The sequence below is a fragment of the Bombina bombina genome, chromosome 6 (genome assembly GCF_027579735.1).
Source record: "Bombina bombina isolate aBomBom1 chromosome 6, aBomBom1.pri, whole genome shotgun sequence".
In the NCBI taxonomy this organism is placed as follows: domain Eukaryota; kingdom Metazoa; phylum Chordata; class Amphibia; order Anura; family Bombinatoridae; genus Bombina; species Bombina bombina.
The window spans coordinates 592,865,636-592,892,292 of NC_069504.1; the positions used below are offsets into that span (position 1 = coordinate 592,865,636).

A 26,657-nucleotide genomic window follows, 5' to 3' on the forward strand; every position below is an offset into this window, starting at 1 on the left:
GTGTTTTTAGTTAATAGATCACATTCGACTATTACACTTACTTAGACCCAGTCCTTCTACAGTCGAAATTTATTACATGGTTTACTAATTATGATATTCGCCTGCTAGATGAGTCTGCCGATTGGTCTTCCAGAGGTAGGACACTAGATTATTTGAAAGCTTGCACACACTTAGGCCTCCTGCCCATCTAGTACAATTATATCTCCTGAGGTTATTGGTAGATAGAACACATACATTTTCCATCCCTACACGATACTATTTTTATTAAAAACATTGCAGATACACCTAAGGGAGACACTAAACCTTATTGTTGAGTTCTAACACGGATAGTAGTCTCCTCATACAATTGTTATTGCTAACGATACTTAGCTGGGTTTTGAGCTGTAGAGGATTCTGTGTGCTTTATCAACTATAGTTTTTCTTCCCTTGGACAAATAATGTAATGTTTTGCTCATTGATGTGTAATGTCTTACTACATATGATACGCACTTTCTTTGTTATTGCCAATAATATCTTGTTATGTTTTGAACTGTTGTAGGTTTTACATGTTTTGTTTGCTATTGTTTCTCTCCCCTTTAACGGACGATGTACTGATATGCTCAATGTTGTGCAATGTTTGCTGAGTATGGCACACACTTTCTTCCTGTTACTAACTTTATCATCTCTAAGCATTGTTGTCTACACTTTTTTTACTTTGACTTTTTCATTTGACAGGCAAAATGACTATCTAAGTCCACTTCTTATAACCCATCCCACTTTCACCTCCCTGTAACCCTTAGCGACCAGCATTTTTCTCCCCGACAGTTATATTTTTAACAATACATTACTTCATTTAACACCTAGCACCTCCTCCCTCCCTCCCTTTCTTTTCCCCTTAATAAGGTGCCCCCTTTAATTGGGGGTCGGGGACTACTTAAGAGGTTTTTCTCGACAATACCGCATCTGTAAAGAGTTATCTATAGTAGAAACATTGAAAAATTGTTCTAATACTTAAAGAAATTGACCTTTTTTTATTGCAGTAGGAATAATCTTCTAACTGATACCCTTCTCACCTCCCACCCTCTACCCGACCCATTTTTCTCTCTATCTCTCCCCCCCTCTAAAAAAATATTTTTTCTCTCATCTCCCCCCTTCTTCTTTCTCTCCCCGCGTCTTATCGCCCTACCCCTTATCCTTTCCCCTGCTAGAAACGACTCATACAACCATGTCATTTACCTGCACATCCCACAACACTAGGGGGCTTAACACCCCAAACAAGAGAAGCAGACAGACAACTGCGCTACCTAGCTCACGCTAAGTCACAAGTCACATTTTTGCAGGAGACGCATTGGGTAGTCGGATCACCCATACCTCTAGCCTCCAGAAACTACCCAGTTATAGAGACAGCCTCCTTCTCAGGTAAATCTAGGGGAGTTGCGGTCATGATACATAAGAGCTTACTTTATGATAAATTAGAAGTTTTCAGGGATCCCCAGGGCAGATATTTGATTGTTAACTGCAAACTCGATGGTGTCCCATACACTTTAGCTAGCTATTACGGTCCAAACACTGGTGAAATTCAAGCACTTTGCAAGTTTTTCAGACTACTATCTTTGCACAAGACTTCCAACTTACTGCTAGCAGGCGATTTTAACATGGTTCTAGATACTGCCCAGGATAGGCGATCTCCACTGCTTAAACCCTGCGACCCCAATTTAATCAAGAAAGCCAAACAGTTTAACAATCTCATTGCCCAGTATAACCTATTTGACGTGTGGCGCTATTACCATCCCTCTTCTAGGGATTACTCTTACTATTCGCCGGTCCATAATACTTACACGAGAATAGATTATATCTTCTGCGAACCCCACCTACTAGACCACATACAATCTATCCATATGCCTGACTGCTTGTGGTCGAACCACTCTCCAATACAGTTGACTATGACAGCTCACAATCCCATGTCACCTAGACCTTCTTGGAAGCTACCTGAATTTATCCTCTCATCTCTAGAACATACTGTGTTTCTCAGATCTGAGATAGAATATTTTTTAAAAGCAAATGACAATGGCACAGTTAGTGACTATACCCTTTGGGGTTCCCTTAAGGCGTTTGTCAGAGGCCTCTTTATTAAGCTCAAGGCTGAACACAAAAGGAAACTAGGAAGCACTCTAGCCCAATTACACGTGACCCTTCGGGACCTAACTGCCACACATATGGCATCATTGGACCCCCTGATCTTAGCACGTATAGATGAGACTAAGAAACAGATTGAAGAGTTAGAATCTAAACGACTACAAACCCAAATACGTCAATTCAAACAAACCTTTTATGCAAAAGGTAACAAGGCTGATAGGTTATTGGCTAATAAGCTGAGACAACATACAGCAGAGGCGCGAATCCCATACATTAAATCCCCCACGGGAACAGTCCGCCTTCCCTCAGACATAGGAAATGCTTTTGCAAGCTACTACTCCTCTCTATACAATATAGAAAAATTCACAGAGGTTACCCCCCCATCAGCATCCCAGGTGCAGAGTTTCTTGGACACTCTGTCCATGCCCGCCTTGTCGGAGGAGCAGAAAGCCTTTTTGAATTCACCCTTTAGTATAACTGAAGTTAGCGCAATCATAAAAGCATTAAAAGGCCATAAGATGGCTATAGTGCCCTTTTTTACAAGACGTTTCTCACCCCTGCTTACCAGATTATTCTCACTTGCCAGACATTCTAGCTCTTTTCCTCCGGAATTCTTGGAGGCTACCATAGTCACTATACCGAAATCGGGTAAAACCCCCAATGTTTGCAAAAACTTTCACCCTATCTCATTAATTAACACAGACATGAAGATCTTCGCAAAGCTCTTGGCCTCCAGACTTAACCAGATTCTCCCCTCCTTAATTGATTGGGACCAAGTGGGCTTCACTCCAGGAAGTGAGAGTCCAGACAATACCCGGCGAATACTTAATATCCACTTAGAAGCTAAGAGAACGGGCTCTCCGTGTACAACTTTAGCCCTTGACGCGGAAAAAGCCTTCGATAGGGTGGGCTGGGCTTATATGTTCGAGGTTTTGCGTAAATTTGGTTTCCCCCTGCGATTCTATTCTTGTATTGCAGCTTTGTATTCTGCGCCTTCTGCCTCAGTTAGAGGCCTAGGTTTTCATTCACATGTTTTCCCCATCTCCAATGGGACTAGACAAGGGTGCCCACTATCCCCTCTCATATTTACCTTGATTATGGAACCACTAGCAGAGGCAATCAGAATAAACCAAGACATTAAAGGAGTTGAGGTTGCGGGTACAATACAGAAGACCGCCTTATTTGCAGACGATCTAACTATTTTTCTAGGCAATCCGTCGAGCTCTCTTCCAACCCTCTTTTCTTTACTGGAGAACTTTGGTCGAATCAGCTTCTATAAGCTTAATGTTAGTAAAACAGACGCCTATGTTCTCAATATGGAAGATGTTGAACTAGCAGAATTAAAACGATTATATCCATTCAATTGGTCCCGACACAAAATAAAGCACTTAGGGGTTAATTTATCTAGTAACATATCTACCATAATAGATACCAACTTCTATCCACTTCTCCACCAATTCCAAAAATGTGCTAATAAGTGGAATGTCCCTTGTATATCCTGGTTAGGTAGGATAAGATGGTTTTGCTCCCCAAGCTTACATATCTTTTTCGTGCTCTTCCCACCCCCATTCCCAAATCCCTTATTGGAAAGTTCCAATCGACGTGTAATAGATTTGTTTGGAGAGGCAGGCATCCCAGGGTGGCCACGAGAATTATGCAGTAACCACTTCTGAGTGGGGGCGCAGGCGCCCCCAATTTGACTTACTACCATGAAGCTTCAAGATTAGCTCATATTCTCACCTGGAATGATAATGCTTCCCGGAGCAAATGGAAAACACTTGAGCAAGCAACTTTGCCAAATCCACTCCTTCTAATAGATCTCATCTGGTTACCCAAGCAAGTTAGATCCTGTTATAAAATCCAAAACCAAGTTATCCTACATGCGCTTCGCTTTTGGGATAAAATTCACTCACTACCACAGATAGCACCCCACCCATCGCCTATTCATTCCTTCCCAGGCTTGCTCACAGCTCTCAGAGTTTCGCATCCATTCCTATGGAGAGCCTGCGGTATGCACTATGTTGCAGATCTGTTTTCTGATGGGCGATTGATATCATTAGCGCTACATATAACCCGCCACAATTATTGCGATTTGAATTCTGGAGAGTTCGTAGCCTTCTGAAATCTTGGGGTTTTTTGGATTGCCCTTTGCGAGAGCCAACGGATTGGGAAAAGAGGTGGACTAATGGCATTAGAACCCCACATGCGCTTTCAATCTCCTATAGGAACTTATTAAATTCTCCAACATATTACAAATCAGCTTACATCATGGCTTGGGAGAGGTCTCTCCATTTTAATGCTGGGCAGGATGAGTGGTCCAAGGCCATATCGCTTACCAGGCAGGCCCTACATTGTATCACAATGCTCGAACTATACATTAAAATATGCATGCAATGGCACCTCACTCCCCTTAGACTTTTCAAAATCTCCCCGATAAACTCTCCCTTATGCTGGAGAGAATGCGGCCTAGTAGGGACTCCCTCTCATATATGGTGGGAGTGCCCTGCATTGCAACCCTTTTGGCATGAGATTGTGCGCAGATTAGAAATTTTAGACCCCTCCATAGGGAATGCCCCGCAAACCATCTTGTTTCATTTGCACATCAAAACTCCGTCTAACCCTGGGGATTTCCTCAGTGTATACTTGCTTATGGCAGCTAAGTTGTCGATAGCCAGACTATGGAAACAAATAACTCCCCCTGTGTGGAGAGAAGTAACTAAAATTATGGCGCTCCCGATTTTCACCCAAAACAATAAAGCTTCCCGGAACTTACAGATTTGGGACAAATGGAGGTTACTTTTATAGTTGTATTATCGACATACCTCCCTAACCCACATTTCTTCGCATGTATAACGTAGCCCTATAGCTGGAATCAGTTATGTAGGAGCCGGAAAGGGCCTTTCCTAAAGTTTTACAATAGGAAACACAGATAGGTTTGCACAGAAACAAGCCTTACTTTTGCCAACTCATTCAATGCTGCCTTCACTTAAGCAGCACCAAACAATCCCATATCACCAATACCAAAAGGAGTGTGCTTCCTAGCACAGTAAGAGCAATCTCACCGTGATCATAAATAAAGTATATATTTGTGAAATCACATTTAGTACAGTGAATTTGGTACGTCTCCCTTCAAAAACTTTTTATTAAAACTTTTGCAGCCAAATAATAATATTGAAATAATGTAAAAATATATATCTCAATAGTCAAATTTTTATTTTTATAAGTCTATTAAGTCTCTTTGTCCAAAACAGGTTTATATAAAAATCCAAAAAAACACTATAAAACCACCTTGTGCAAATTATTATATGTTTGGGCTAAGTTTGTCTCCTTGCTTAAACCATTGTTCTAAAGTATCTTTCAGAACATATGTAAAACATTAATTAAAGTTCCAATTCCTTGTTTTTACAAGCATCTCCTCACAGTTACACCTCTCTGATGCTCTATCAAATGATTCTCAGAATGAACCGTTACTCACAGCTCGCTACTCACCAATTCTAGTGTCAGCACTCCTCCCGGTGTCTTCCACTGTGACAGCTTATAGTTCTGTCACATAACCCCCAGAACTCGATGTTACAGTTGTAGATATGGAGCCTCAACATCTTCAATTGGTTAACAAATTGCAAAATTGTCTCTCACTAATCCTTGTGTGATAGCTTTCATAAAGCGTTGTACTTTTGATAAAAGGATTTATTACATTAAAGGGACACTGAACCCAATTTTTTTCTTTCATGATTCAGATAGAGCATGCAAATTTAAGCAACTTTCTAATTTACTTCCATTATCAATTTTTCTTCGTTCTTTTGCTTTCTTTATTTGAAAAAGAAGGCACCTAAACTATTTTTTTGATTCAGGACCATGGAAAGCACTTGTTTATTGGTGGGTGAATTTATCCACCAATCAGCAAGAACAACACAGTGTGTTCACAAAAAATGGGCCGGCATCTAAACTTACATTCTTGCATTTCAAATAAAGATACCAAGAGAATGAAGAAAATTTGATAATAGGAGTAAATTAGAAAGTTGCTTAAAATTGCATGCTCTATCTGAATCACAAAAGAAACAATTTGGATTCAGTGTCCCTTTAAAATATTAATGAAGCCTGTAAACGTCTTTCTTGCCCACTACTGAATAGAATAGTGCTTATAGGTTCTTCATATATACATAATGTGGCCATTTCAGAGTGTATTGCACATGTGCAAACTAATAGAATTATTCCAGATGTTGGAATACTTGCAAACATGTCAAAAGAGACAAATTTGCTACTTTATCAACACTCGTCTGTTGAATTCAAAGTGTCCATTTTGATAACGAACTATAGTTCAATGCTGCCGCCCATGCATCTAAAATAGCATTTTTACAGGGTGTTTTTTATTTGTTTGTTTTGTAAACAGTTGTTTGATGCCAGCATCCTTGACAGTCAGAGTCATTTTATGTAGTAGGAAGTTAACAGTTGTGAAATATGAGCAAGTCAATTGAATTTAATGGAGCTGACCTTTTAACTTGCTACTCTAATGAGAGCCATTTACAAATATGCAATTTTCATGCAGCAAAGTTTTTCTCAGGAAGATAATTGCTTCACTAATGTTGTATTGAGTCTAGGTCATTATTTGCAATAGGTGTAGGTGCACTATGAAGGCTAAGAAAAAAGGATATTATGGAATGTCTTAGTCCTTGGCAGACCAATACATCTTTAGACGTTTGGTAATAGCTATGTTAAGACTTGAAGGAAAATAAAATTATGCCACAAAAAAAAGATAAATTATGCTTACCAGATAATTTAATTTCCTTCTGTATAAGGAGAGTAAGGAGAGTCCATGGCATAATTTCTTACTGTTGGGAAATACTGAACCTGGCCACCAGGAGGAGGCAAAAACACCCCAGCCAAAGGCTTAAATACCTCTCCCACTTCCCCCATCCCCCAGTCATTCTGCCGAGGGAACAAGGAACAGTAGGAGAAATATCAGGGTATAAATGGTGCCAGAAGAAAAATATAATTTAAAGGGACGCCCATTGGAGAACACGGACGGGGGCCGTGGACTTTCCTTTTACAGAAGGAAATGAAATTATCTGGTAAGCATAATTTAGGTTTTCCTTCTTAATATAAGGAGAGTCCACGGCATCATTCCATACTGCTGGAAAACGTATACCCAAGCTCTAGAGGACACTGAATGATAACGTGAGGGACAAAAAGAGAGGCGGACCCTAATCTGAGTGCACCACAGTCTGCAAAACCTTTCTGCCGAAAGCTGCTTCAGCCGAAGCAAAAACATAAAACTTGTAAAATTAGAAAAAGTATGTAAGGAGGACCAGATAGACGCCTTACAAATCTGATCCATAGAAGCCTCATTTTTAAAGGCCCAAGAGGAAGCCACTGCTCTAGTAGAATGAGCAGTAATCCTCTAAGGAGGTTTATGTCCTGCTGTCTCATAAGCAAAGTGGATAACACTCCTTAACCAAAAAGATAAAGAAGTCAAAGAGACCTTCTGACCCTTACACGACCCAGAATAGACAACAAACAAGGAAGAAGTTTATCTAAAATCCTTAGTAGCCTGAAGATAAAACTTCAAGGCGCGAACCACGTCCAAATTATGAAGCAAACGTTCCTTCGAAGAAGAAGGATTGGGACACAAGGAAGGAACCACATCTCTTGATTGATGTTGCGGTCTCACATGACCTTAGGAAGAAAACCTAACTTAGTACGTAGGACAACCTTATCCGAATGGAACACCAGATAAAGAGGCTCACATTGCAAGGCAGAAATCTCAGATACTCAGATAGAAGCAATAGCGTGCAGAAGCAATAGAAGAAAAAGAACCTTCCAGGACAATAATTTAATGTCAATCTCCTGCAAAGGCTCAAACGGAGCCCGTTGCAAAACCTTAAGAACCAGATTTAGACTCCAAGGAGGAGCCTTAGATCTAAACACAGGTCTGATCCTTATCAAAGCCTTAACAAAGAACTGTACATCTGGAAGCTCTGAGAGCCTCTTGTGCAGTAAAACCCCTCAGGGAAATGGCAGAAAGGCCCTTCTCCAGTCCATCCTGGAAAAACGACAGGATCCTGGCAACCTTAACTTTATGCCAGGAAAATAGAGAGCAGAGAGAGAGAGCGCCTGATAGTGTAATATCGTCAAGGTCAAACAAGGTACAGGTATAAAAAAATCTCTGCCAAATGGATACTCACAAAGAGCTTGGCACTCGCAAGTAGTGCATGTAGGCGGGCTGACCTTTATACAGTAGTCAGTACACTGAATCTATGGTGGTCGTATCAGAGATCTGTAGTGATAGAAGCAGAAAACACAGAGGACCAATGGTGCAATATCGTCTGGAAACGAAATGGACACAGCATAGGATACAGGGTCAGCTATAGCTGAATATTCAATACACACGCCGGTGAGCAGAGGACAAGCCCAGATCGATAACAGCTACAGCCACCAACTACAGCTATTAACCATCAGCGCGCTGACTGCTGTATGAAGGTCAGCCTGTCTTAATGCACTACTTGGGAGTGCCAACTCCATTGTGAGTATACACCTTGCTGACCCTGTATCCTATGCTGTGTCCATTTCGTTTCCAGACGATATTGCACCATTGGTCCTCTGTGTTTTCTGCTTCTATCACTACAGATCTCTGATACGACCACCATAGATTCAGTGTACTGACTACTGTATAAAGGTCAGCCCGCCTACATGCACTACTTGCGAGTGCCAAGCTCTTTGTGAGTATCCATTTGGCAGAGATTTTTTTATACCTGTACCTTGTTTGACCTTGACGATATTACACTATCAGGCGCTCTCTCTCTCTGCTCTCTATTTTCCAGTTCTACCGACTTACCACCGGTTTGGAGTGGAGCAGCCTTCCAGAATTATTGATTTCAACAATTGCATCTATCTATCAATGACTCTGCACTATATGTGAAATCGTTTGTATTGTTTTTTATATTTTTTGATTTTATTCCACCTAATTTTATTTTATCTATTTTCAATAGAAATAACATTGTATCACTTGATTTATATCGTTCATTTTTTAGAAGTTGAAGTTTTTGTGAAATACACGTCATGGTTTATGTAAAGTCACTTATCTATTTTTCCTGAACTATACAGTTCCTGAGGTACACTCTTGTAAAAAGGACATCCTATATACTTTTTTTGAACGATTTTTTATACTATTTTGCACCATCCACTCCACATATATATATTTTTTTGCACACAATAGTATATCAATATAGCGCACCCTATTGTATGATTTTATATCGTACATTTTTTTCTTATGCCAGGAAAATCCACACTCTTCACACCAGAATAAGTAGGTTCTCCACACCTTATGATAGATGCGACGAGTAACCCGCTTACGAGCTTGAATAAGAGTATCAATCACTCTCTCAGAAAAACCTCTCTTGGCTAGGACTAAGCGTTCAATCTCCATGCAGTCAGCCTCAGAGAATCTAGATTTTGATGAACAAAAAGACCTTGTTCCAGCAGATCCCTGCGACAAGGTAACTTCCACAGAGGAGAAGAGGACATCCTCACAAGGTTCGCAAACCACATTCTTTGCAGCCACGAAGAAGCAATCAGTATCACTGATGCCTGCTCCTGCTTGATGTGGGCCACTACACAAGGAAGAAGTAATAAAGGTGGGAAAAGGTAAATTAGACTGAACCTCCAAGGCACTGCTAATGCATCTATTAGCTCCGCCTGAGGATCCGTGGACCTCGACCCATATCTGGGTAGCTTGGTATGATCTATCTCTGGCGTCCCCCACTTGTTGCATATCTTCGCAAACACTTTGGGATGGAGAGACCATTCCCCCGGATGAAAGGATTGTCTGCTGAGAAAATCCGCTTCCCAGTTGTCAACACCCGGAATTTGGATTGCTGACATTGAACAGCTTTGGGCCTCCACCCACTCCAGAATTCGAGATACCTCCCTCATTGCTAGGGAGCGTCTCATTCCCCCCTGATGGTTGATGTTAGCCACTGAGGTTATATTGTCTGATTGGAATATGATAAACATACCCAGAAAGGGCCAAACCTTCAGAGCATTGAAGATTGCTTGAAGTTCCAGAATGTTGATCGGAAGGGAGCATTTTTCCTGAGACCACAGGCCCTGTGCCTTCTTGGCTCCCCAAACAGCTCCCCATCCTGATAGACTTGCATCCGTAGTCACAATCTCCCAGGATGGTCTTAAGAAGGATGTCCCTCGGGACAGATGAACTGGACGGAGCCACCAAGAGAGTGATACTCTCGACTGGTTGTCCAGAGAGATCTGTTGAGATAGAACTGAATGATCGCTGTTCCACTGCCTCAGCATGCACAGTTGCAGCAGTCTGAGACGGAACCTGGCAAAGGGACAGATGTCCATGCTAGACACCATGAGACCAATTACCTCCATACACTGAGCAACAGAGGGCCTTAAGGAGGTCCGGAGGGCAAGACATGCCGAAGCAAGCTTGCAACATCTCTGGTCTGTTAGAAATATCCTCATGGATATGGAGTCAATTATAGTACCCAGGAATTCTACTCTGGTGCTTGGAATAAGAGAACTCTTTTCTAGGTTTATCTTACATCCATGATATCGAAGAAGAGGGAGAAAAGATTCTGAATGGTCATCCACCAGATGAAAAGATGGTGCTTGTACAAGAATATCATCCAAGTAGGGAGCTACTGCTATACCTCGGGTTCTGGCAACAGCTAGAAGGGCCCTTAGAACCTTCGTAAAAAGTCTTGAAGCAGTAGCTAGACAAAATGGAAGTGCCATGAACTGGAAGTGCTGGTCCAGGAATGCAAACCTTAGGAACTGGAAGTGATCCTTGTGGATTGGAATGTAAAGGCAGCTTAGCATCTTGAACCTCTAATGTAGACAGTAACCTCTTTTAGAAGAAAACGTAAGTGTTCGATCTTAAATCTAAAGGCTGGTTCCTACGCAGCAGGAGGCTTAGAGGCAGCAGACTCCGACCCAGAAAGTTCACCCTCTGAAGTCTTAGAGCGTGACTCATCCTCGGATAACTGAGTCAGAACAGATAAATCGAATAAATCACATGATGACCCGTAGGCAGGAGAGCTATGTTTAACCTTTCGCTTGCGTTTAGCGGGGCGAGGTAAAGCACTGAGGGCCTCAGACACCGCTGTTTTTTAACTGCGCGGTAAAGTCTGATGGTAATAGGCTCCCTCCAGATGGAGGATCAGGCTTACTACGGGAAGCTGCGTGTATAGAAGGAGATGACTGATGGGTATGCACCTCATGGGATGGTGAGTCCTTAGAGGTGGACGGCTCAGTGGTACTAAAGGGGTTAACCCTCTTAGACCTAATGACATTTTCAAGGCATGTGGAACATAGTTGATGGGCGGGCAAACCAAGTCCTCTTCACAATATAAACAGGTATTACTATTTGGAATAAAGTGAGTACCTTCTAGTATCTCAGAATCCTCCATAGCTTAAGCTAATGACAGTAGGACACAGAAAATAAAACAATCTTTTTTTATTTCTCAAAAAACGGCACCTTTATACTCCCAATGGCTGGGGCACTCACCACCTCCCAGATCCAGACAATACAGAGAAAAAGCGTCTTCTCCTACAGCCAACTCAGTCAGGAAAGAGGAAATGAAAGCAAGACCACTCCCGGTCACATGGTGCGCAAGGCAGGACGCCCCCTGCTATGAGAAAAAGCATGCCAAGCTACAAGCTGTGCAGCGTTCAAAGTGAAAGTAAAACCCTGTGAGCTCCAGCCACATAACAAACAGTCTTCTATGAATAAATCTCACACATAAAGCAGCATAAAATCAAAGCATCACATTTGATTAATCCCCACGGTTCAGTATTTCCCAACAGTAAGGAATGATGCCGTGGACTCTCCTTATATTAAGAAGGAAATAAAAGTTGTTCAAAGATTTTAAAACTTGAGATAAGAGGAAGATAAATCCATATCTTCAAAAAACACCCTGGATAGCTACTAAATTCACCTTATTGGAGGAAAAGGCAGTAAGAAAATATAAACATTAAATTGTATACTATAACAATGCTTGTTATTTGCATCTACTATATGTACATACATAAACATCCATGTGTTAAAGAAATCTCTCTATTTGTTACACTCTGGTGTTCTAGACATATCTTTCATAATTTGCTAATGTTTGTTTTCTCTTAGTCAGGTAAATATTTGGAAATAAAGTGTTGCTAGCATGCCTAGGGCATAATACCGCACAGCTGTAGCATGAGTGGCAACTATGATTAGACTACATAAGTATCTCTTTTTCTCACTTATACAACTACCAGTATATTTTGTATTTATTCTCTTCTGTTAACATTAATATCTTAATTATGGCAAATCCAATGAACACATAATATTGATCAATGCTTGAGTACGACCTGGACATTTTAAAGGTCCTTAAAGGGATACAAAACCCATTTTTTTTCTATCATTATTCAGATAGAGCATGCAATTTTAAGCAACTTTCTAATTTATTCCTATTTTATATTGTTCTTCATTCTCTTGCTATCTCTATTTGAAAAAGCAGGAATAGAAGGTTAAGAGCCAGCCCATTTTTGGTTCAGCACCTTGGTAGAGCTTGCTAATTGGTTACTAAATGTAGCAAACCAATCAGCAAGAGCTACCTAGGTGCTGAAATAAAAACGGGCTGGATCTCAAGCTTACATTTTTTGCTTGTTCAAATAAAAATAGCATGAGAATGAAGAAAAATTCATAATAGGAGTAAATTAGAAATTTGCTTAAAATTACATGCTCTATCTGAATCATGAAAGAAAAAATGTGGGTTTAGTATCCCTTTAATAAGTGAATATTTACAACAATCTATAATGAAGAGGTGAGAAATAACTAGTATATGATAAATAAAAGTACAGCAAGTGCATATAAAATCAATTGTTGTGTTTGTATGGTCACATTTTATTTGACCAATTAAAAGCGCAGAAATGTGGGTATCTTGGTAAAACTGTTCACTTCAGGAGCTTGTTTAACTTCCTAATTAAGAAACTGGAGCATGCACAGGTAGATAGCCTGCATTGGCTCAGTTATGATGAACTTAGGAGCTTCAAAAACCACATATTTCTGTATCACAAATGCAGCAATATAACCTTTTTTCATCAACCTGGCAATGTTTTATGTGTTTGTTTACAAAATGCTAATAAAGCCAAATGTCATATTAAAAACTCTCCTGGCATATCAGGAACCAAAACAAAATGTAGAATTACTGCAAATCATAAGTTTTCAAAAAATGTAAGACCTAAGTGTTAAAAACAGAATTTATGTTTACCTGATAAATTTCTTTCTCCAACGGTGTGTCCGGTCCACGGCGTCATCCTTACTTGTGGGATATTCTCTTCCCCAACAGGAAATGGCAAAGAGCCCAGCAAAGCTGGTCACATGATCCCTCCTAGGCTCCGCCTACCCCAGTCATTCGACCGACGTTAAGGAGGAATATTTGCATAGGAGAAACCATATGGTACCGTGGTGACTGTAGTTAAATAAAATAAATTATCAGACCTGATTAAAAAACCGGGGGGGGCCGTGGACCGGACACACCGTTGGAGAAAGAAATTTATCAGGTAAACATAAATTCTGTTTTCTCCAACATAGGTGTGTCCGGTCCACGGCGTCATCCTTACTTGTGGGAACCAATACCAAAGCTTTAGGACACGGATGAAGGGAGGGAGCAAATCAGGTCACCTAAATGGAAGGCACCACGGCTTGCAAAACCTTTCTCCCAAAAATAGCCTCAGAAGAAGCAAAAGTATCAAACTTGTAAAATTTGGTAAAAGTGTGCAGTGAAGACCAAGTCGCTGCCCTACATATCTGATCAACAGAAGCCTCGTTCTTGAAGGCCCATGTGGAAGCCACAGCCCTAGTGGAATGAGCCGTGATTCTTTCGGGAGGCTGCCGTCCGGCAGTCTCGTAAGCCAATCTGATGATGCTTTTAATCCAAAAAGAGAGAGAGGTAGAAGTTGCTTTTTGACCTCTCCTTTTACCGGAATAAACAACAAACAAGGAAGATGTTTGTCTAAAATCCTTTGTAGCATCTAAATAGAATTTTAGAGCGCGAACAACATCCAAATTGTGCAACAAACGTTCCTTCTTTGAAACTGGTTTCGGACACAGAGAAGGTACGATAATCTCCTGGTTAATGTTTTTGTTAGAAACAACTTTTGGAAGAAAACCAGGTTTAGTACGTAAAACCACCTTATCTGCATGGAACACCAGATAAGGAGGAGAACACTGCAGAGCAGATAATTCTGAAACTCTTCTAGCAGAAGAAATTGCAACTAAAAACAAAACTTTCCAAGATAATAACTTAATATCAACGGAATGTAAGGGTTCAAACGGAACCCCCTGAAGAACTGAAAGAACTAAATTGAGACTCCAAGGAGGAGTCAAAGGTTTGTAAACAGGCTTGATTCTAACCAGAGCCTGAACAAAGGCTTGAACATCTGGCACAGCTGCCAGCTTTTTGTGAAGTAACACCGACAAGGCAGAAATCTGTCCTTTCAGGGAACTTGCCGATAATCCTTTTTCCAATCCTTCTTGAAGGAAGGATAGAATCCTAGGAATCTTAACCTTGTCCCAAGGGAATCCTTTAGATTCACACCAACAGATATATTTTTTCCAAATTTTGTGGTAAATCTTTCTAGTTACAGGCTTTCTGGCCTGAACAAGAGTATCGATAACAGAATCTGAGAAACCTCGCTTCGATAAAATCAAGCGTTCAATCTCCAAGCAGTCAGCTGGAGTGAAACCAGATTCGGATGTTCGAACGGACCCTGAACAAGAAGGTCTCGTCTCAAAGGTAGCTTCCAAGGTGGAGCCGATGACATATTCACCAGATCTGCATACCAAGTCCTGCGTGGCCACGCAGGAGCTATCAAGATCACCGACGCCCTCTCCTGATTGATCCTGGCTACCAGCCTGGGAATGAGAGGAAACGGCGGGAACACATAAGCTAGTTTGAAGGTCCAAGGTGCTACTAGTGCATCCACTAGAGCCGCCTTGGGATCCCTGGATCTGGACCCGTAGGAGGGAACTTTGAAGTTCTGACGAGAGGCCATTAGATCCATGTCTGGAATGCCCCACAGCTGAGTGACTTGGGCAAAGATTTCCGGATGGAGTTCCCACTCCCCCGGATGCAATGTCTGACGACTCAGAAAATCCGCTTCCCAATTTTCCACTCCCGGGATGTGGATAGCAGACAGGTGGCAGGAGTGAGACTCCGCCCATAGAATAATCTTGGTCACTTCTTCCATCGCTAGGGAACTCCTTGTTCCCCCCTGATGGTTGATGTACGCAACAGTCGTCATGTTGTCTGATTGAAACCGTATGAACTTGGTCCTCGCTAGCTGAGGCCAAGCCTTGAGAGCATTGAATATCGCTCTCAGTTCCAGAATATTTATCGGTAGAAGAGATTCTTCCCGAGACCAAAGACCCTGAGCTTTCAGGGATCCCCAGACCGCGCCCCAGCCCATCAGACTGGCGTCGGTCGTGACAATGACCCACTCTGGTCTGCGGAATGTCGTCCCTTGTGACAGGTTGTCCAGGGACAGCCACCAACGGAGTGAGTCTCTGGTCCTCTGATTTACTTGTATCTTTGGAGACAAGTCTGTATAGTCCCCATTCCACTGACTGAGCATGCACAGTTGTAATGGTCTTAGATGAATGCGCGCAAAAGGAACTATGTCCATTGCCGCTACCATCAACCCGATCACTTCCATGCACTGAGCTACGGAAGGAAGAGGAACGGAATGAAGTATCCGACAAGAGTCCAGAAGTTTTGTTTTTCTGGCCTCTGTTAGAAAAATCCTCATTTCTGAGGAGTCTATAATTGTTCCCAAGAAGGGAACCCTTGTTGACGGGGATAGTGAACTCTTTTCCACGTTCACTTTCCAGCCGTGAGATCTGAGAAAGGCCAGGACGATGTCCGTGTGAGCCTTTGCTCGAGGGAGGGACGACGCTTGAATCAGAATGTCGTCCAGGTAAGGTACTACTGCAATGCCCCTTGGTCTTAGCACCGCTAGAAGGGACCCTAGTACCTTTGTGAAAATCCTTGGAGCAGTGGCTAATCCGAAAGGAAGCGCCACAAACTGGTAATGTTTGTCCAGGAATGCAAACCTTAGGAACCGATGATGTTCCTTGTGGATAGGAATATGTAGATACGCATCCTTTAAATCCACCGTGGTCATGAATTGACCTTCCTGGATGGAAGGAAGGATAGTTCGAATGGTTTCCATCTTGAACGATGGGACCTTGAGAAATTTGTTTAAGATCTTGAGATCTAAGATTGGTCTGAACGTTCCCTCTTTTTTGGGAACTATGAACAGATTGGAGTAGAACCCCATCCCTTGTTCTCTTAATGGAACAGGATGAATCACTCCCATTTTTAACAGGTCTTCTACACAATGTCAGAACGCCTGTCTTTTTATGTGGTCTGAAGACAACTGAGACCTGTGGAACCTTCCCCTTGGGGGAAGTCCCTTGAATTCCAGAAGATAACCCTGGGAGACTATTTCTAGCGCCCAAGGATCCAGAACATCTCTTGCCCAAGCCCGAGCGAAGAGAGAGAGTCTGCCCCCCACCAGATCCGGTCCCGGATCGGGGGCCAATATTTCATGCTGTCTTGGTAGCAGTGGCAGGTTTCTTGGCCTGCTTTCCCTTGTTCCAGCCTTGCATTGGTCTCCAAGCTGGCTTGGCTTGAGAAGTATTACCCTCTTGCTTAGAGGACGTAGCACTTTGGGCTGGTCCGTTTTTACGAAAGGGACGAAAATTAGGTCTATTTTTTGCCTTGAAAGGCCGATCCTGAGGAAGGGCGTGGCCCTTACCCCCAGTGATATCAGAGATAATCTCTTTCAAGTCAGGGCCAAACAGCGTTTTCCCCTTGAAAGGAATGTTTAGTAGCTTGTTCTTGGAAGACGCATCAGCCGACCAAGATTTCAACCAAAGCGCTCTGCGCGCCACAATAGCAAACCCAGAATTCTTAGCCGCTAACCTAGCCAATTGCAAAGTGGCGTCTAGAGTGAAAGAATTAGCCAATTTGAGAGCATTGATTCTGTCCATAATCTCCTCATAAGGAGGAGAATCACTATCGAGCACCTTTATCAGTTCATCAAACCAGAAATATGCGGCTGTAGTGACAGGGACAATGCATGAAATGGGTTGTAGAAGGTAACCCTGCTGAACAAACATCTTTTTAAGCAAACCTTCTAATTTTTTATCCATAGGATCTTTGAAAGCACAACTATCCTCTATGGGTATAGTGGTGCGTTTGTTTAAAGTAGAAACCGCTCCCTCGACCTTGGGGACTGACTGCCATAAGTCCTTTCTGGGGTCGACCATAGGAAACAATTTTTTAAATATGGGGGGAGGGACGAAAGGAATACCGGGCCTTTCCCATTCTTTATTAACAATGTCCGCCACCCGCTTGGGTATAGGAAAAGCTTCTGGGAGCCCCGGCACCTCTAGGAACTTGTCCATTTTACATAGTTTCTCTGGGATGACCAACTTTTCACAATCATCCAGAGTGGATAATACCTCCTTAAGCAAAATGCGGAGGTGTTCCAACTTAAATTTAAATGTAATCACATCAGATTCAGCCTGATGAGAAATGTTCCCTGAATCAGTAATTTCTCCCTCAGACAAAACCTCCCTGGCCCCCTCAGATTGGGTTAGGGGCCCTTCAGAGATATTAATATCAGCGTCGTCATGCTCTTCAGTAACTAAAACAGAGCAGCCACGCTTACGCTGACAAGGGTTCATTTTGGCTAAAATGTTTTTGACAGAATTATCCATTACAGCCGTTAATTGTTGCATAGTAAGGAGTATTGGCGCGCTAGATGTACTAGGGGCCTCCTGAGTGGGCAAGACTCGTGTAGACGAAGGAGGGAATGATGCAGTACCATGCTTACTCCCCTCACTTGAGGAATCATCTTGGGCATCATTGTCATCATCACATAAATCACATTTATTTAAATGAATAGGAATTCTGGCTTCCCCACATTCAGAACACAGTCTATCTGGTAGTTCAGACATGTTAAACAGGCATAAACTTGATAAGAAAGTACAAAAAACGTTTTAAAATAAAACCGTTACTGTCACTTTAAATTTTAAACTGAACACACTTTAATACTGCAATTGCGAAAAAACATGAAGGAATTGTTCAAAAATCACCAAATTTTCACCACAGTGTCTTAAAGCCTTAAAAATATTGCACACCAAATTTGGAAGCTTTAACCCTTAAAATAACGGAACCGGAGCCGTTTTAAGCTTTAACCCCTTTACAGTCCCTGGTATCTGCTTTGCTGAGACCCAACCAAACCCAAAGGGGAATACGATACCAATGACGCCTTCAGAAAGTCTTTTCTAAGTATCAGAGCTCCTCTCACATGCGACTGCATGCCATGCCTCTCAAAAACAAGTGCGCCACACCGGCGCGAAAATGAGACTCTGCTTATGCTTTGGGAAAGCCCCTAAGAAATAAGGTGTCTAATACAGTGCCTGCCGATATTATTATATCAAAATACCCAGATAAAATGATTCCTCAAGGCTAAATATGTGTTAATAATGAATCGATTTAGCCCAGAAATGTCTACAGTCTAAATAAGCCCTTGTGAAGCCCTTATTTACGATCGTAATAAACATGGCTTACCGGATCCCATAGGGAAAATGACAGCTTCCAGCATTACATCGTCTTGTTAGAATGTGTCATACCTCAAGCAGCAAGAGACTGCACACTGTTCCCCCAACTGAAGTTAATTGCTCTCAACAGTCCTGTGTGGAACAGCCATGGATTTTAGTTACGGTTGCTAAAATCATTTTCCTCATACAAACAGAAATCTTCATCTCTTTTCTGTTTCTGAGTAAATAGTACATACCAGCACTATTTCAAAATAACAAACTCTTGATTGAATAATAAAAAACTACAGTTAAACACTAAAAAACTCTAAGCCATCTCCGTGGAGATGTTGCCTGTACAACGGCAAAGAGAATGACTGGGGTAGGCGGAGCCTAGGAGGGATCATGTGACCAGCTTTGCTGGGCTCTTTGCCATTTCCTGTTGGGGAAGAGAATATCCCACAAGTAAGGATGACGCCGTGGACCGGACACACCTATGTTGGAGAAACCTATACCTGCTTTAACCTAGAGACACATGTTGCTCTTATCTAAATAACATTTTGATCACCTCTAAAGGTTAACATATACTCACCATCAGACCAGGTAAAAACTGTTTTCTGAATATCACCAAGCTCTGAAGATGTGACAGCAATAAGAACATCATGAAAAGATGTGTTCCGTATTGCTTCTATGTCATCCAAAGAAAATAACCTATCAGAAAAATACTTTGTTAATTTTACAGAATCTGTTTTGTTTTTTTACAAAACTCTGAAAAGGGTGTTTTTACATAAATATACAAAATGCAAAATATTGTCTCATATATACACTCACCGGCCACTTTATTAGGTACACCTTGCTAGTACCGGGATAGACCCCCCTTTGCCTTCAGAACTGCCTTAATTATTTGTGGCATAGATTAAACAGGTGTTGGTCCATATTGACTTCATAGCATCACGCAATTTCTGCAGATTTGTCGTCTGCACATCCATGATGCGAATATCCCGTTCCAACACATTCCAAAGGTGCTCTATTGGATTGAGATCTGGTGACTATGGAGGCCATTGGAGTACAGTGAACTCATTGTCATGTTCAAGAAACCAGTTTGAGATGACTTGAGCTTTGTGACATGGTGCATTATCCTGCTGGAAGTAGCCATCAGAAGATGGGTACACTTTTATTTATAAAGGGATGGACATCCAGCAACAATACTCAGGTAGGTCGTGGCATTTAAATGATTTTTAATTGGTACTAAGGGGCCCAAAGTGTGCCAAGAAAATATCCCCCAAACCATTTCACCACCACCACCACCACCACCACCAGGATACAAGGCTGGATGGATCCATGCTTTCATGTTGTTTACCCCAAATTCTGACCCTACTTTTGAATGTTTAAGCTGAAATCGAGACTCATCAGACCAGGCAAAGTTTTTCCAATCTTCTATTGTTCAATTTTGGTGAGCCTGTGCGAACTGTAGCCTCAGTTTCCTGTTCTTAGCTGACAGGAGTGGCACCCGGTGTGGTCTTCTGCTGCTGTAGTCCACCTGCATCACGATTTGATGTGTTGTGCGTTCAGAGATGGTATTTTGCATACCTTGGTTGTAAAGAGTGGTTATTTAAGTTACTGTTGTCTTTAATCTCGAACAAGTCTGCCCATTCTCCTTTGACATCAACAAGGCATCTTCGTCCAAATAACTTCCGCTCACTGGATATTTTCTCTTTTTTTGACCATTCTCTGTAAACCCTAGAAATGGTTGTGCATGAAAATCCCAGTAGATCAGCTGTTTTAAAAAAACTCAGACCAGCCCGTCTGGCACCAATAACCATGCCATGTTCAAAGTCACTTAAATCCCCTTTCTTCCACATTCTGATGCTCGGTTTAAACTTCAGCAAGTCATCTTCCCTACGTCTAGATGCCTAAATGCAATGAGTTGCTGCCATGTGATTGACTGATTAGCAATTCGTGTTACCAAACAATTGAACAGGTGTACCTAATAATGTGTGTGTGTATATATATATATATATATATATATATATATATATATATATATATATATATATATATATATATACCAAATCTGCAAATCTGTTCATAAATAAGAATTATTTCTATTTTTAAAATTATTTTACAAATCTGTTCATAAATAAGAGTTATTTCTATTTTTAAAATGACTTTACATTTTAAAATGACTTTAACCTATACTGTTTGTTGTATCTGTGTTTTCTAAGTTTATGTGTCATTGTTAAGAAACAAGAAATGTATGCATAGACCAACAAGGCATTCAAAGTACATACAAAGGACTGAAGACTCATCTAAAAATGGACTTTAGGCATCATATAATGCTGTTAACTATTACTATTTTCTTTTGAATTTTAAACCAATATTAGGGTTGACACTAATCTCAAACAGACCCTTGTAGCTGGAACAAGGGAACTCATCTCCATATTCAGTTTCCATCCGTGGGGACGTAGAAAAGACAACAAGATCTCTGTATGAGAGTTTGCTTTTTGAAAAGATGGCGCCTGAACCAATATGTCGTACAGATAAGGAGCCACCACAATTCCCCAAGATCTGACAACTGCCAAGAGAGCCCCCAGAACCTTTGAGAACATTCTGGGAGCTGTGGCAAGGCCAAACGGAAGAGCAATAAACTGAAAGTGCATGTCTAGATAAGCAAATTTTAGGAACTGGTGATGATCCCTGTGGATAGGAACATAAAGATATGAGTCCTTCAGGTCTATGGTTGTCATGAAGTGACCTTCTTGGAGCAAGGGAAGAATGGAACAAATGGTTTCCATTTTGAAGGACAGAACCCTGAGAAACTTGTTAAAACACCTTAGGTCTAAAATAGGTCGGAAAGTTCCCAGACCTTGTTCTCTTACTGGAACTGGAACAATCACTCCCAGGGAGGAAAGGTCCTGAACACACTAAGAATGTCTCTCTTTTTACCTGATCCGCAGATAACCTTGAGAGGAGAAATCTGCCCATGGGAGGACGAGATTTGAATTCTATTTTGTAACCCTGAGATACTATGTCCACAGTCCAGGGATCTGGGACATCTCGTTTCCACCCTTGACAAAAAAAGTGAAAGTCTGCCCTCCCCACCTGATCCGATCCCCGACCGGGGGCAGATCCTTCATGCTGACTTAGTCTCAGCTGAGGGTTTCTTTGATTGCTTCCCCGTGATTCAAGACTGATTGGGTCTGTAAGAATTGGACCGCTCCTGCTTAGAGGAGGGAGAGGAAGGCTTTGGATCTTTGAAGTTACGAAAGGAACGGAAATTACTTTGATGTCCTTTAGGTCTATTCTTCTTGTCTTGTGGTAGAATGGACCCCTTTTCCCCTGTAATTTCAGAAATTATTTCTGTCAGACCAGGACCAAACAAGGTCTTACCTTTATAAGGTAGCAACAGAAGCTTGGACTTGGAGGTACTATCAGCTGACCAAGATTTTGGCCACAGAGCTCTATGGGCTAGAACAGTGAAGCCAGACATCTTGGCTCCCAGTCTAATAACTTGCATGGTAGTATCAGAGATAAAGGAGTTGGCTAGTTTAAGAGCCTTAATCCTATCTTGTATCTACTCCAACTGAGTCTCTTCTAAAAATCAATTCAGACAAAGCATCACACCAATAAAATGCTGCACCTGCTACTGTGGCAATACAAACTGCAGGTTGCCATTGATGAACATACATCTTCTTTAAATAAGCCTTCAACGTTTTGTCCATGGGATCCTTAAGGAACAGCTATCGTCAATAGGGATCATAGTTCTCTTAGCCAGGGTAGAAATAGCCCCTTATACCTTAGGAACCATGCGCCATGAATCTCTAATGGAGTCAGCAACAGGAAACATCTTTTTAAAGACGGGAGACGGAGAGAAAGGTATCCCTGGCTTCTCCCATTCCTGTGTAATAATCTCTGTCATATGGTCTGGAACAGGAAACACTTCCACAGAGGAAGGAACATCATAGTATTTGTTAAGCTTACTAGATTTCTTAGGGTTGACAGTGACAGGAGAGTCGGAGTTGTCCAAAGTAGCCAGTACCTCCTGTACTGAAGTAACTGAAGGTGTTCAAGCTTAAATCTAAAGTGTACTTCTTCAGCATCAGACAAAGGAATTAAACTGTCCGAATCTGAGATTTCAACCTAAGAGGCTACTGAGGTATCCTCCTCATCAGACTTATGAGGGAGGGCAACCTGCGTAGCAGCAGACGGGACAGACGCCTTACACTCTCAAAATGATTTAAATTTCCTCTTGCGCTTCCCCATCATGGGAAAAGCAGATAAAGCCGCTGATACCGTAGAGGATATCTGTGCAGCAAAATCTGATGGCAAATAAACTCCTCCAGGAGGCTGAGAGAAACTGCAGGGCACTGTATGTGAAGTCGTGGAGGCTTGGGACGTTAGAGGAGAAAGCTGTGGCACTGCCTGAACAGCATCATCCTGAGAGACATTAGGCTCAGAAACAAAAAGTTTATCTTTACATTTCAAAGTCTTTTTTAAACAGGAAGAAGAAAATTGCATAGGTAACACAATTTGGGCCTCAAGACACAATAAACATTTATCCATAGGAGCAGACTCCTGTTCCATGTCCATAGGTAAAATAATTCCCAATAATTAAAAGAAGTCCCAATAAACTGAAACTTATTTATAAAGTGCCTGCACCATGTCCAAATAAATCCTTCCTAAAGGATTAATTATGTCCCAATAATTACTGCAGGAAAATCTTCCCAAGCGCAAGTCTCCAATACCTAGAAGACAAAAGCACTTACCTGCAAATCCAGCTGGCAGAAAGACAGCTCACAAGGCGTGTCAGGACACATATTCCTATCAGAGACCTGTAGAAAAAGAAAGAAGAGAGTAACCAACTCTGGCTTTCTATACCAAGGGCAGCAGACATGTTAGAAAACGAAGCAAGGACTACCTCACAACTTTCTAACTGCTTAAAAGCCACCACTACTCTTACTCAAGAGATTGATGTGGACACAGCTAAACCCAAAACCTTGCTTGCAGGGAAATGTACCTGAAAAAGGTATCCATTCTTCAGACACCAAACTTCACCTCCTTCATTGGCAGAGGCAAAGAGAATGACTGGGGGTTATGGGTAAGGGAAGTGAAACTTAACAGCTTTGTTGTGGTCTCTTTGCCTCCTCCTGCTGGCCATGAGTGAATATCCCATTAGTAATTAGAATGACGTTGTGGACTCTCCATGTCTTAGGAAAGAAAAATACCATACATTTTATGTGATTCCAAATATATGATCAGAACTCCTGCAAAAGCTATGGGGGCTTTTTGCCTCAGTAAGTGGGCATATTTTGATAATAATTATAGCAAATTAGAAACTTTTATTAAAATTCCATACTATGGGGCATGTTTATCAAGCTCCATATGGAGCTTGAGGCCCCTCGTTTCCGGCAAGCCTTCAGGCTCGCTGGAAACAGAAGTTATGAAGCAGCGGTCCAAAGACCGCTGCTCCATAACTTGTCCACCTGCTCTGAGGCGGCAGACAGAAATCAAATCGAATACGATCGGGTTGATTGACACCCCCTGCTAACGGCCGATTGGCCACAAATCAGCAGGGGGTGGCATTGCACCAGCAGTTCACAAGAACTGCTGGTGCAATGATAAATGCCGACAGCGTATGCTGTGCAGCGATGTGCAGCGGACATGATACACTACTTTGTATCATGTCCGCTCACACATTGATAATTATACCCCTGTATCTGTCATGTAAATTTAGTTTTAACTTAAGTATTCCTATAGCTCACTAGTCTTTTTTTGTTTTGCAGTGTGGTGCTTAAAGTGGGCATAGATATTGGTGGTGCTGTTTATTAAAAAAATAAAAGATGAATTAAGCATACTTCTGTACCAATGATATGGGAGAAGATGATTGCCAATTTAGGTAGATACTCGCAAAATAATCTTGTTCTAGATCATTTAATTAAATATTTACACCTTTGCCTCTTTGTGTTTAAATGTGAATATCACACAACTTTTAATATAACCACCATTTCTGATACCTAACCTAGTCAGGGATTAAAAAAAATAAAAATAAACAAATACAATAATTTTTGTTTTGTTCTCAGGTAGACAATTTAAATTAATACCAACCCATTTTTTGTATTTTCAAACCAAAATCGATCTCCATCCCTTAATCTCTGGAACTGGTCCAGCATGATGGCAGTCAGAAGCTCCCCAGGGTCCCCGTCACTTTCCATCATTACACCAGGCAGGAGCTCCAGCTTGTTAATATCATTGTCATATAGTTTTGACAAATTCTCAAAAAGCTATAGAAACACAATGGAACATGGCGGGGAAATATTATTTCCAATTTGCATGTATAAAGCTAAAAAAAGACATATTACATTGCAACTATGGGTTAGATTACAAGTGGCATGCTAAATTTAGAGTGGGTCGCAATAAGCAATATCGTGACTGTGCTAACTTGCGTATTACAAGTTGAAAGTAAATGGGTGCACTTGAACACAAACAGAATTTTCCTCAAGTAAGCGCAACTGAAGACCTAGGGGTCGATTTATCATGTGTTTGGCGGATGAGTTAAAGGGACATGCCACCCACATTTTTTCTTTTATGATTTAGAAAGAGAATGCAATTTTAAACATCTTTCTAATTTACTTATATTATCTAATTAGTTTTATTCTCTTGATATGCTTTGATGAAAAGCATATCTAGATATGCTCACTAGCTGCTGATTGGTTGCTGCACATAGAAGCATCGTGTGATTGGCTCACCATGTGCATTGATTTTTCTTCAACTAAGGATATTTAAAAAATGAAGCAAAATAAATAATGGAAGTAAATTGTAATGTTGTTTAAATTTATATTCTCTATCTGAATCATGAAAGAAAAATTTTGGGTTTAGTGGCCCTTTAAGGAGTTAAGGTCTTAAGCCAGCTGCTTAAAGGCCTATAGGCTTTTACCGAAACAGGGGTTTACGGCCCCATTCAGACCATGATAAATAATCCCCCTAGTGTAAAGTGTGAAGGAAAACAAAAAATGTTCACCAAGCACAACATAAGTACATTAAAATAAAGTGTTTCACTGATATATATGTCTAAATGTGTATGAGTGTGTATATATATATATATATATATATATATATATATATATATATATATATATATATATGTGTGTGTGTGTGTGTTTGTATACATGTGTATTTATGTGCAATTATATATACACACACACATATATACATATATATATATATATATATTTACACACACATGTGTATACATATATACACTTATATATACACTTATATATACACTTGAGTCCTTTCCAGACAAGTAACTTGAAAGTTGAAAATTAATTTTTAATCAATTTTAATATTTAATTATGTGTTTTTACTGTAAATATTTAACATGGTTTAATACATTCACCATTAAGGAAACAATTCCAGCAATCTGGGTTCTTAATATGTCTATAACTCAAAACATTTGTTCAAACTGCAGTGGTGGTGTGTTTGGTGCAACTTAAAATATAACTTTTAATAGTATACAAATCAAAAATGAGAAAAATATAAAACCATCTTCTTATGTTTGAAAATTGCAAAAATGTTATGATTAAAGTCTCCATTTTGTTATAATAATAATAATGGCAAAATCCTCAAATGAGGGCTAATGCATAAACAAGGTGGATATTATTATTCAGAGATATCATCAGAGATATCATCAGGTATCCCCTTAAGTAGTTGATACTTTTGAGATTCTAAAACAACACTTTTTAACCGTAATGTTAAGTTGTATTTATAATGTGTAATATCACTTTAAATTCTTTGATTTTTGTAATAAGCTAAGTAAATCTTTGGTAACATTTTAGCTAAGGCTGATTGTTAATGAGCATTTTGATACATTTGTTTCTGGGCAAACAGACAAAAAAATTTAACTGGCAAGTTGATACTTTTACAAAGAGATAATACAAGG

The 26,657-nt window shown here is 40.8% G+C and overlaps 1 protein-coding gene across 1 annotated transcript in view; it reads right to left on the reverse strand.

Moving 5' to 3' along the window:
• LOC128663307 (dual oxidase 1-like) overlaps positions 1–26,657 on the reverse strand; it is a 485,563-nt gene that overhangs the window by 202,610 nt on the left and 256,296 nt on the right. Inside the window, exons 13-14 of the mRNA XM_053717572.1 lie at positions 24,824–24,999; positions 19,311–19,429 (exon numbers count right to left, since the gene is read on the reverse strand). Coding sequence (XP_053573547.1) covers positions 19,311–19,429; positions 24,824–24,999 — 295 coding nt within the window. The remainder of the gene's footprint in view (positions 1–19,310; positions 19,430–24,823; positions 25,000–26,657) is intronic.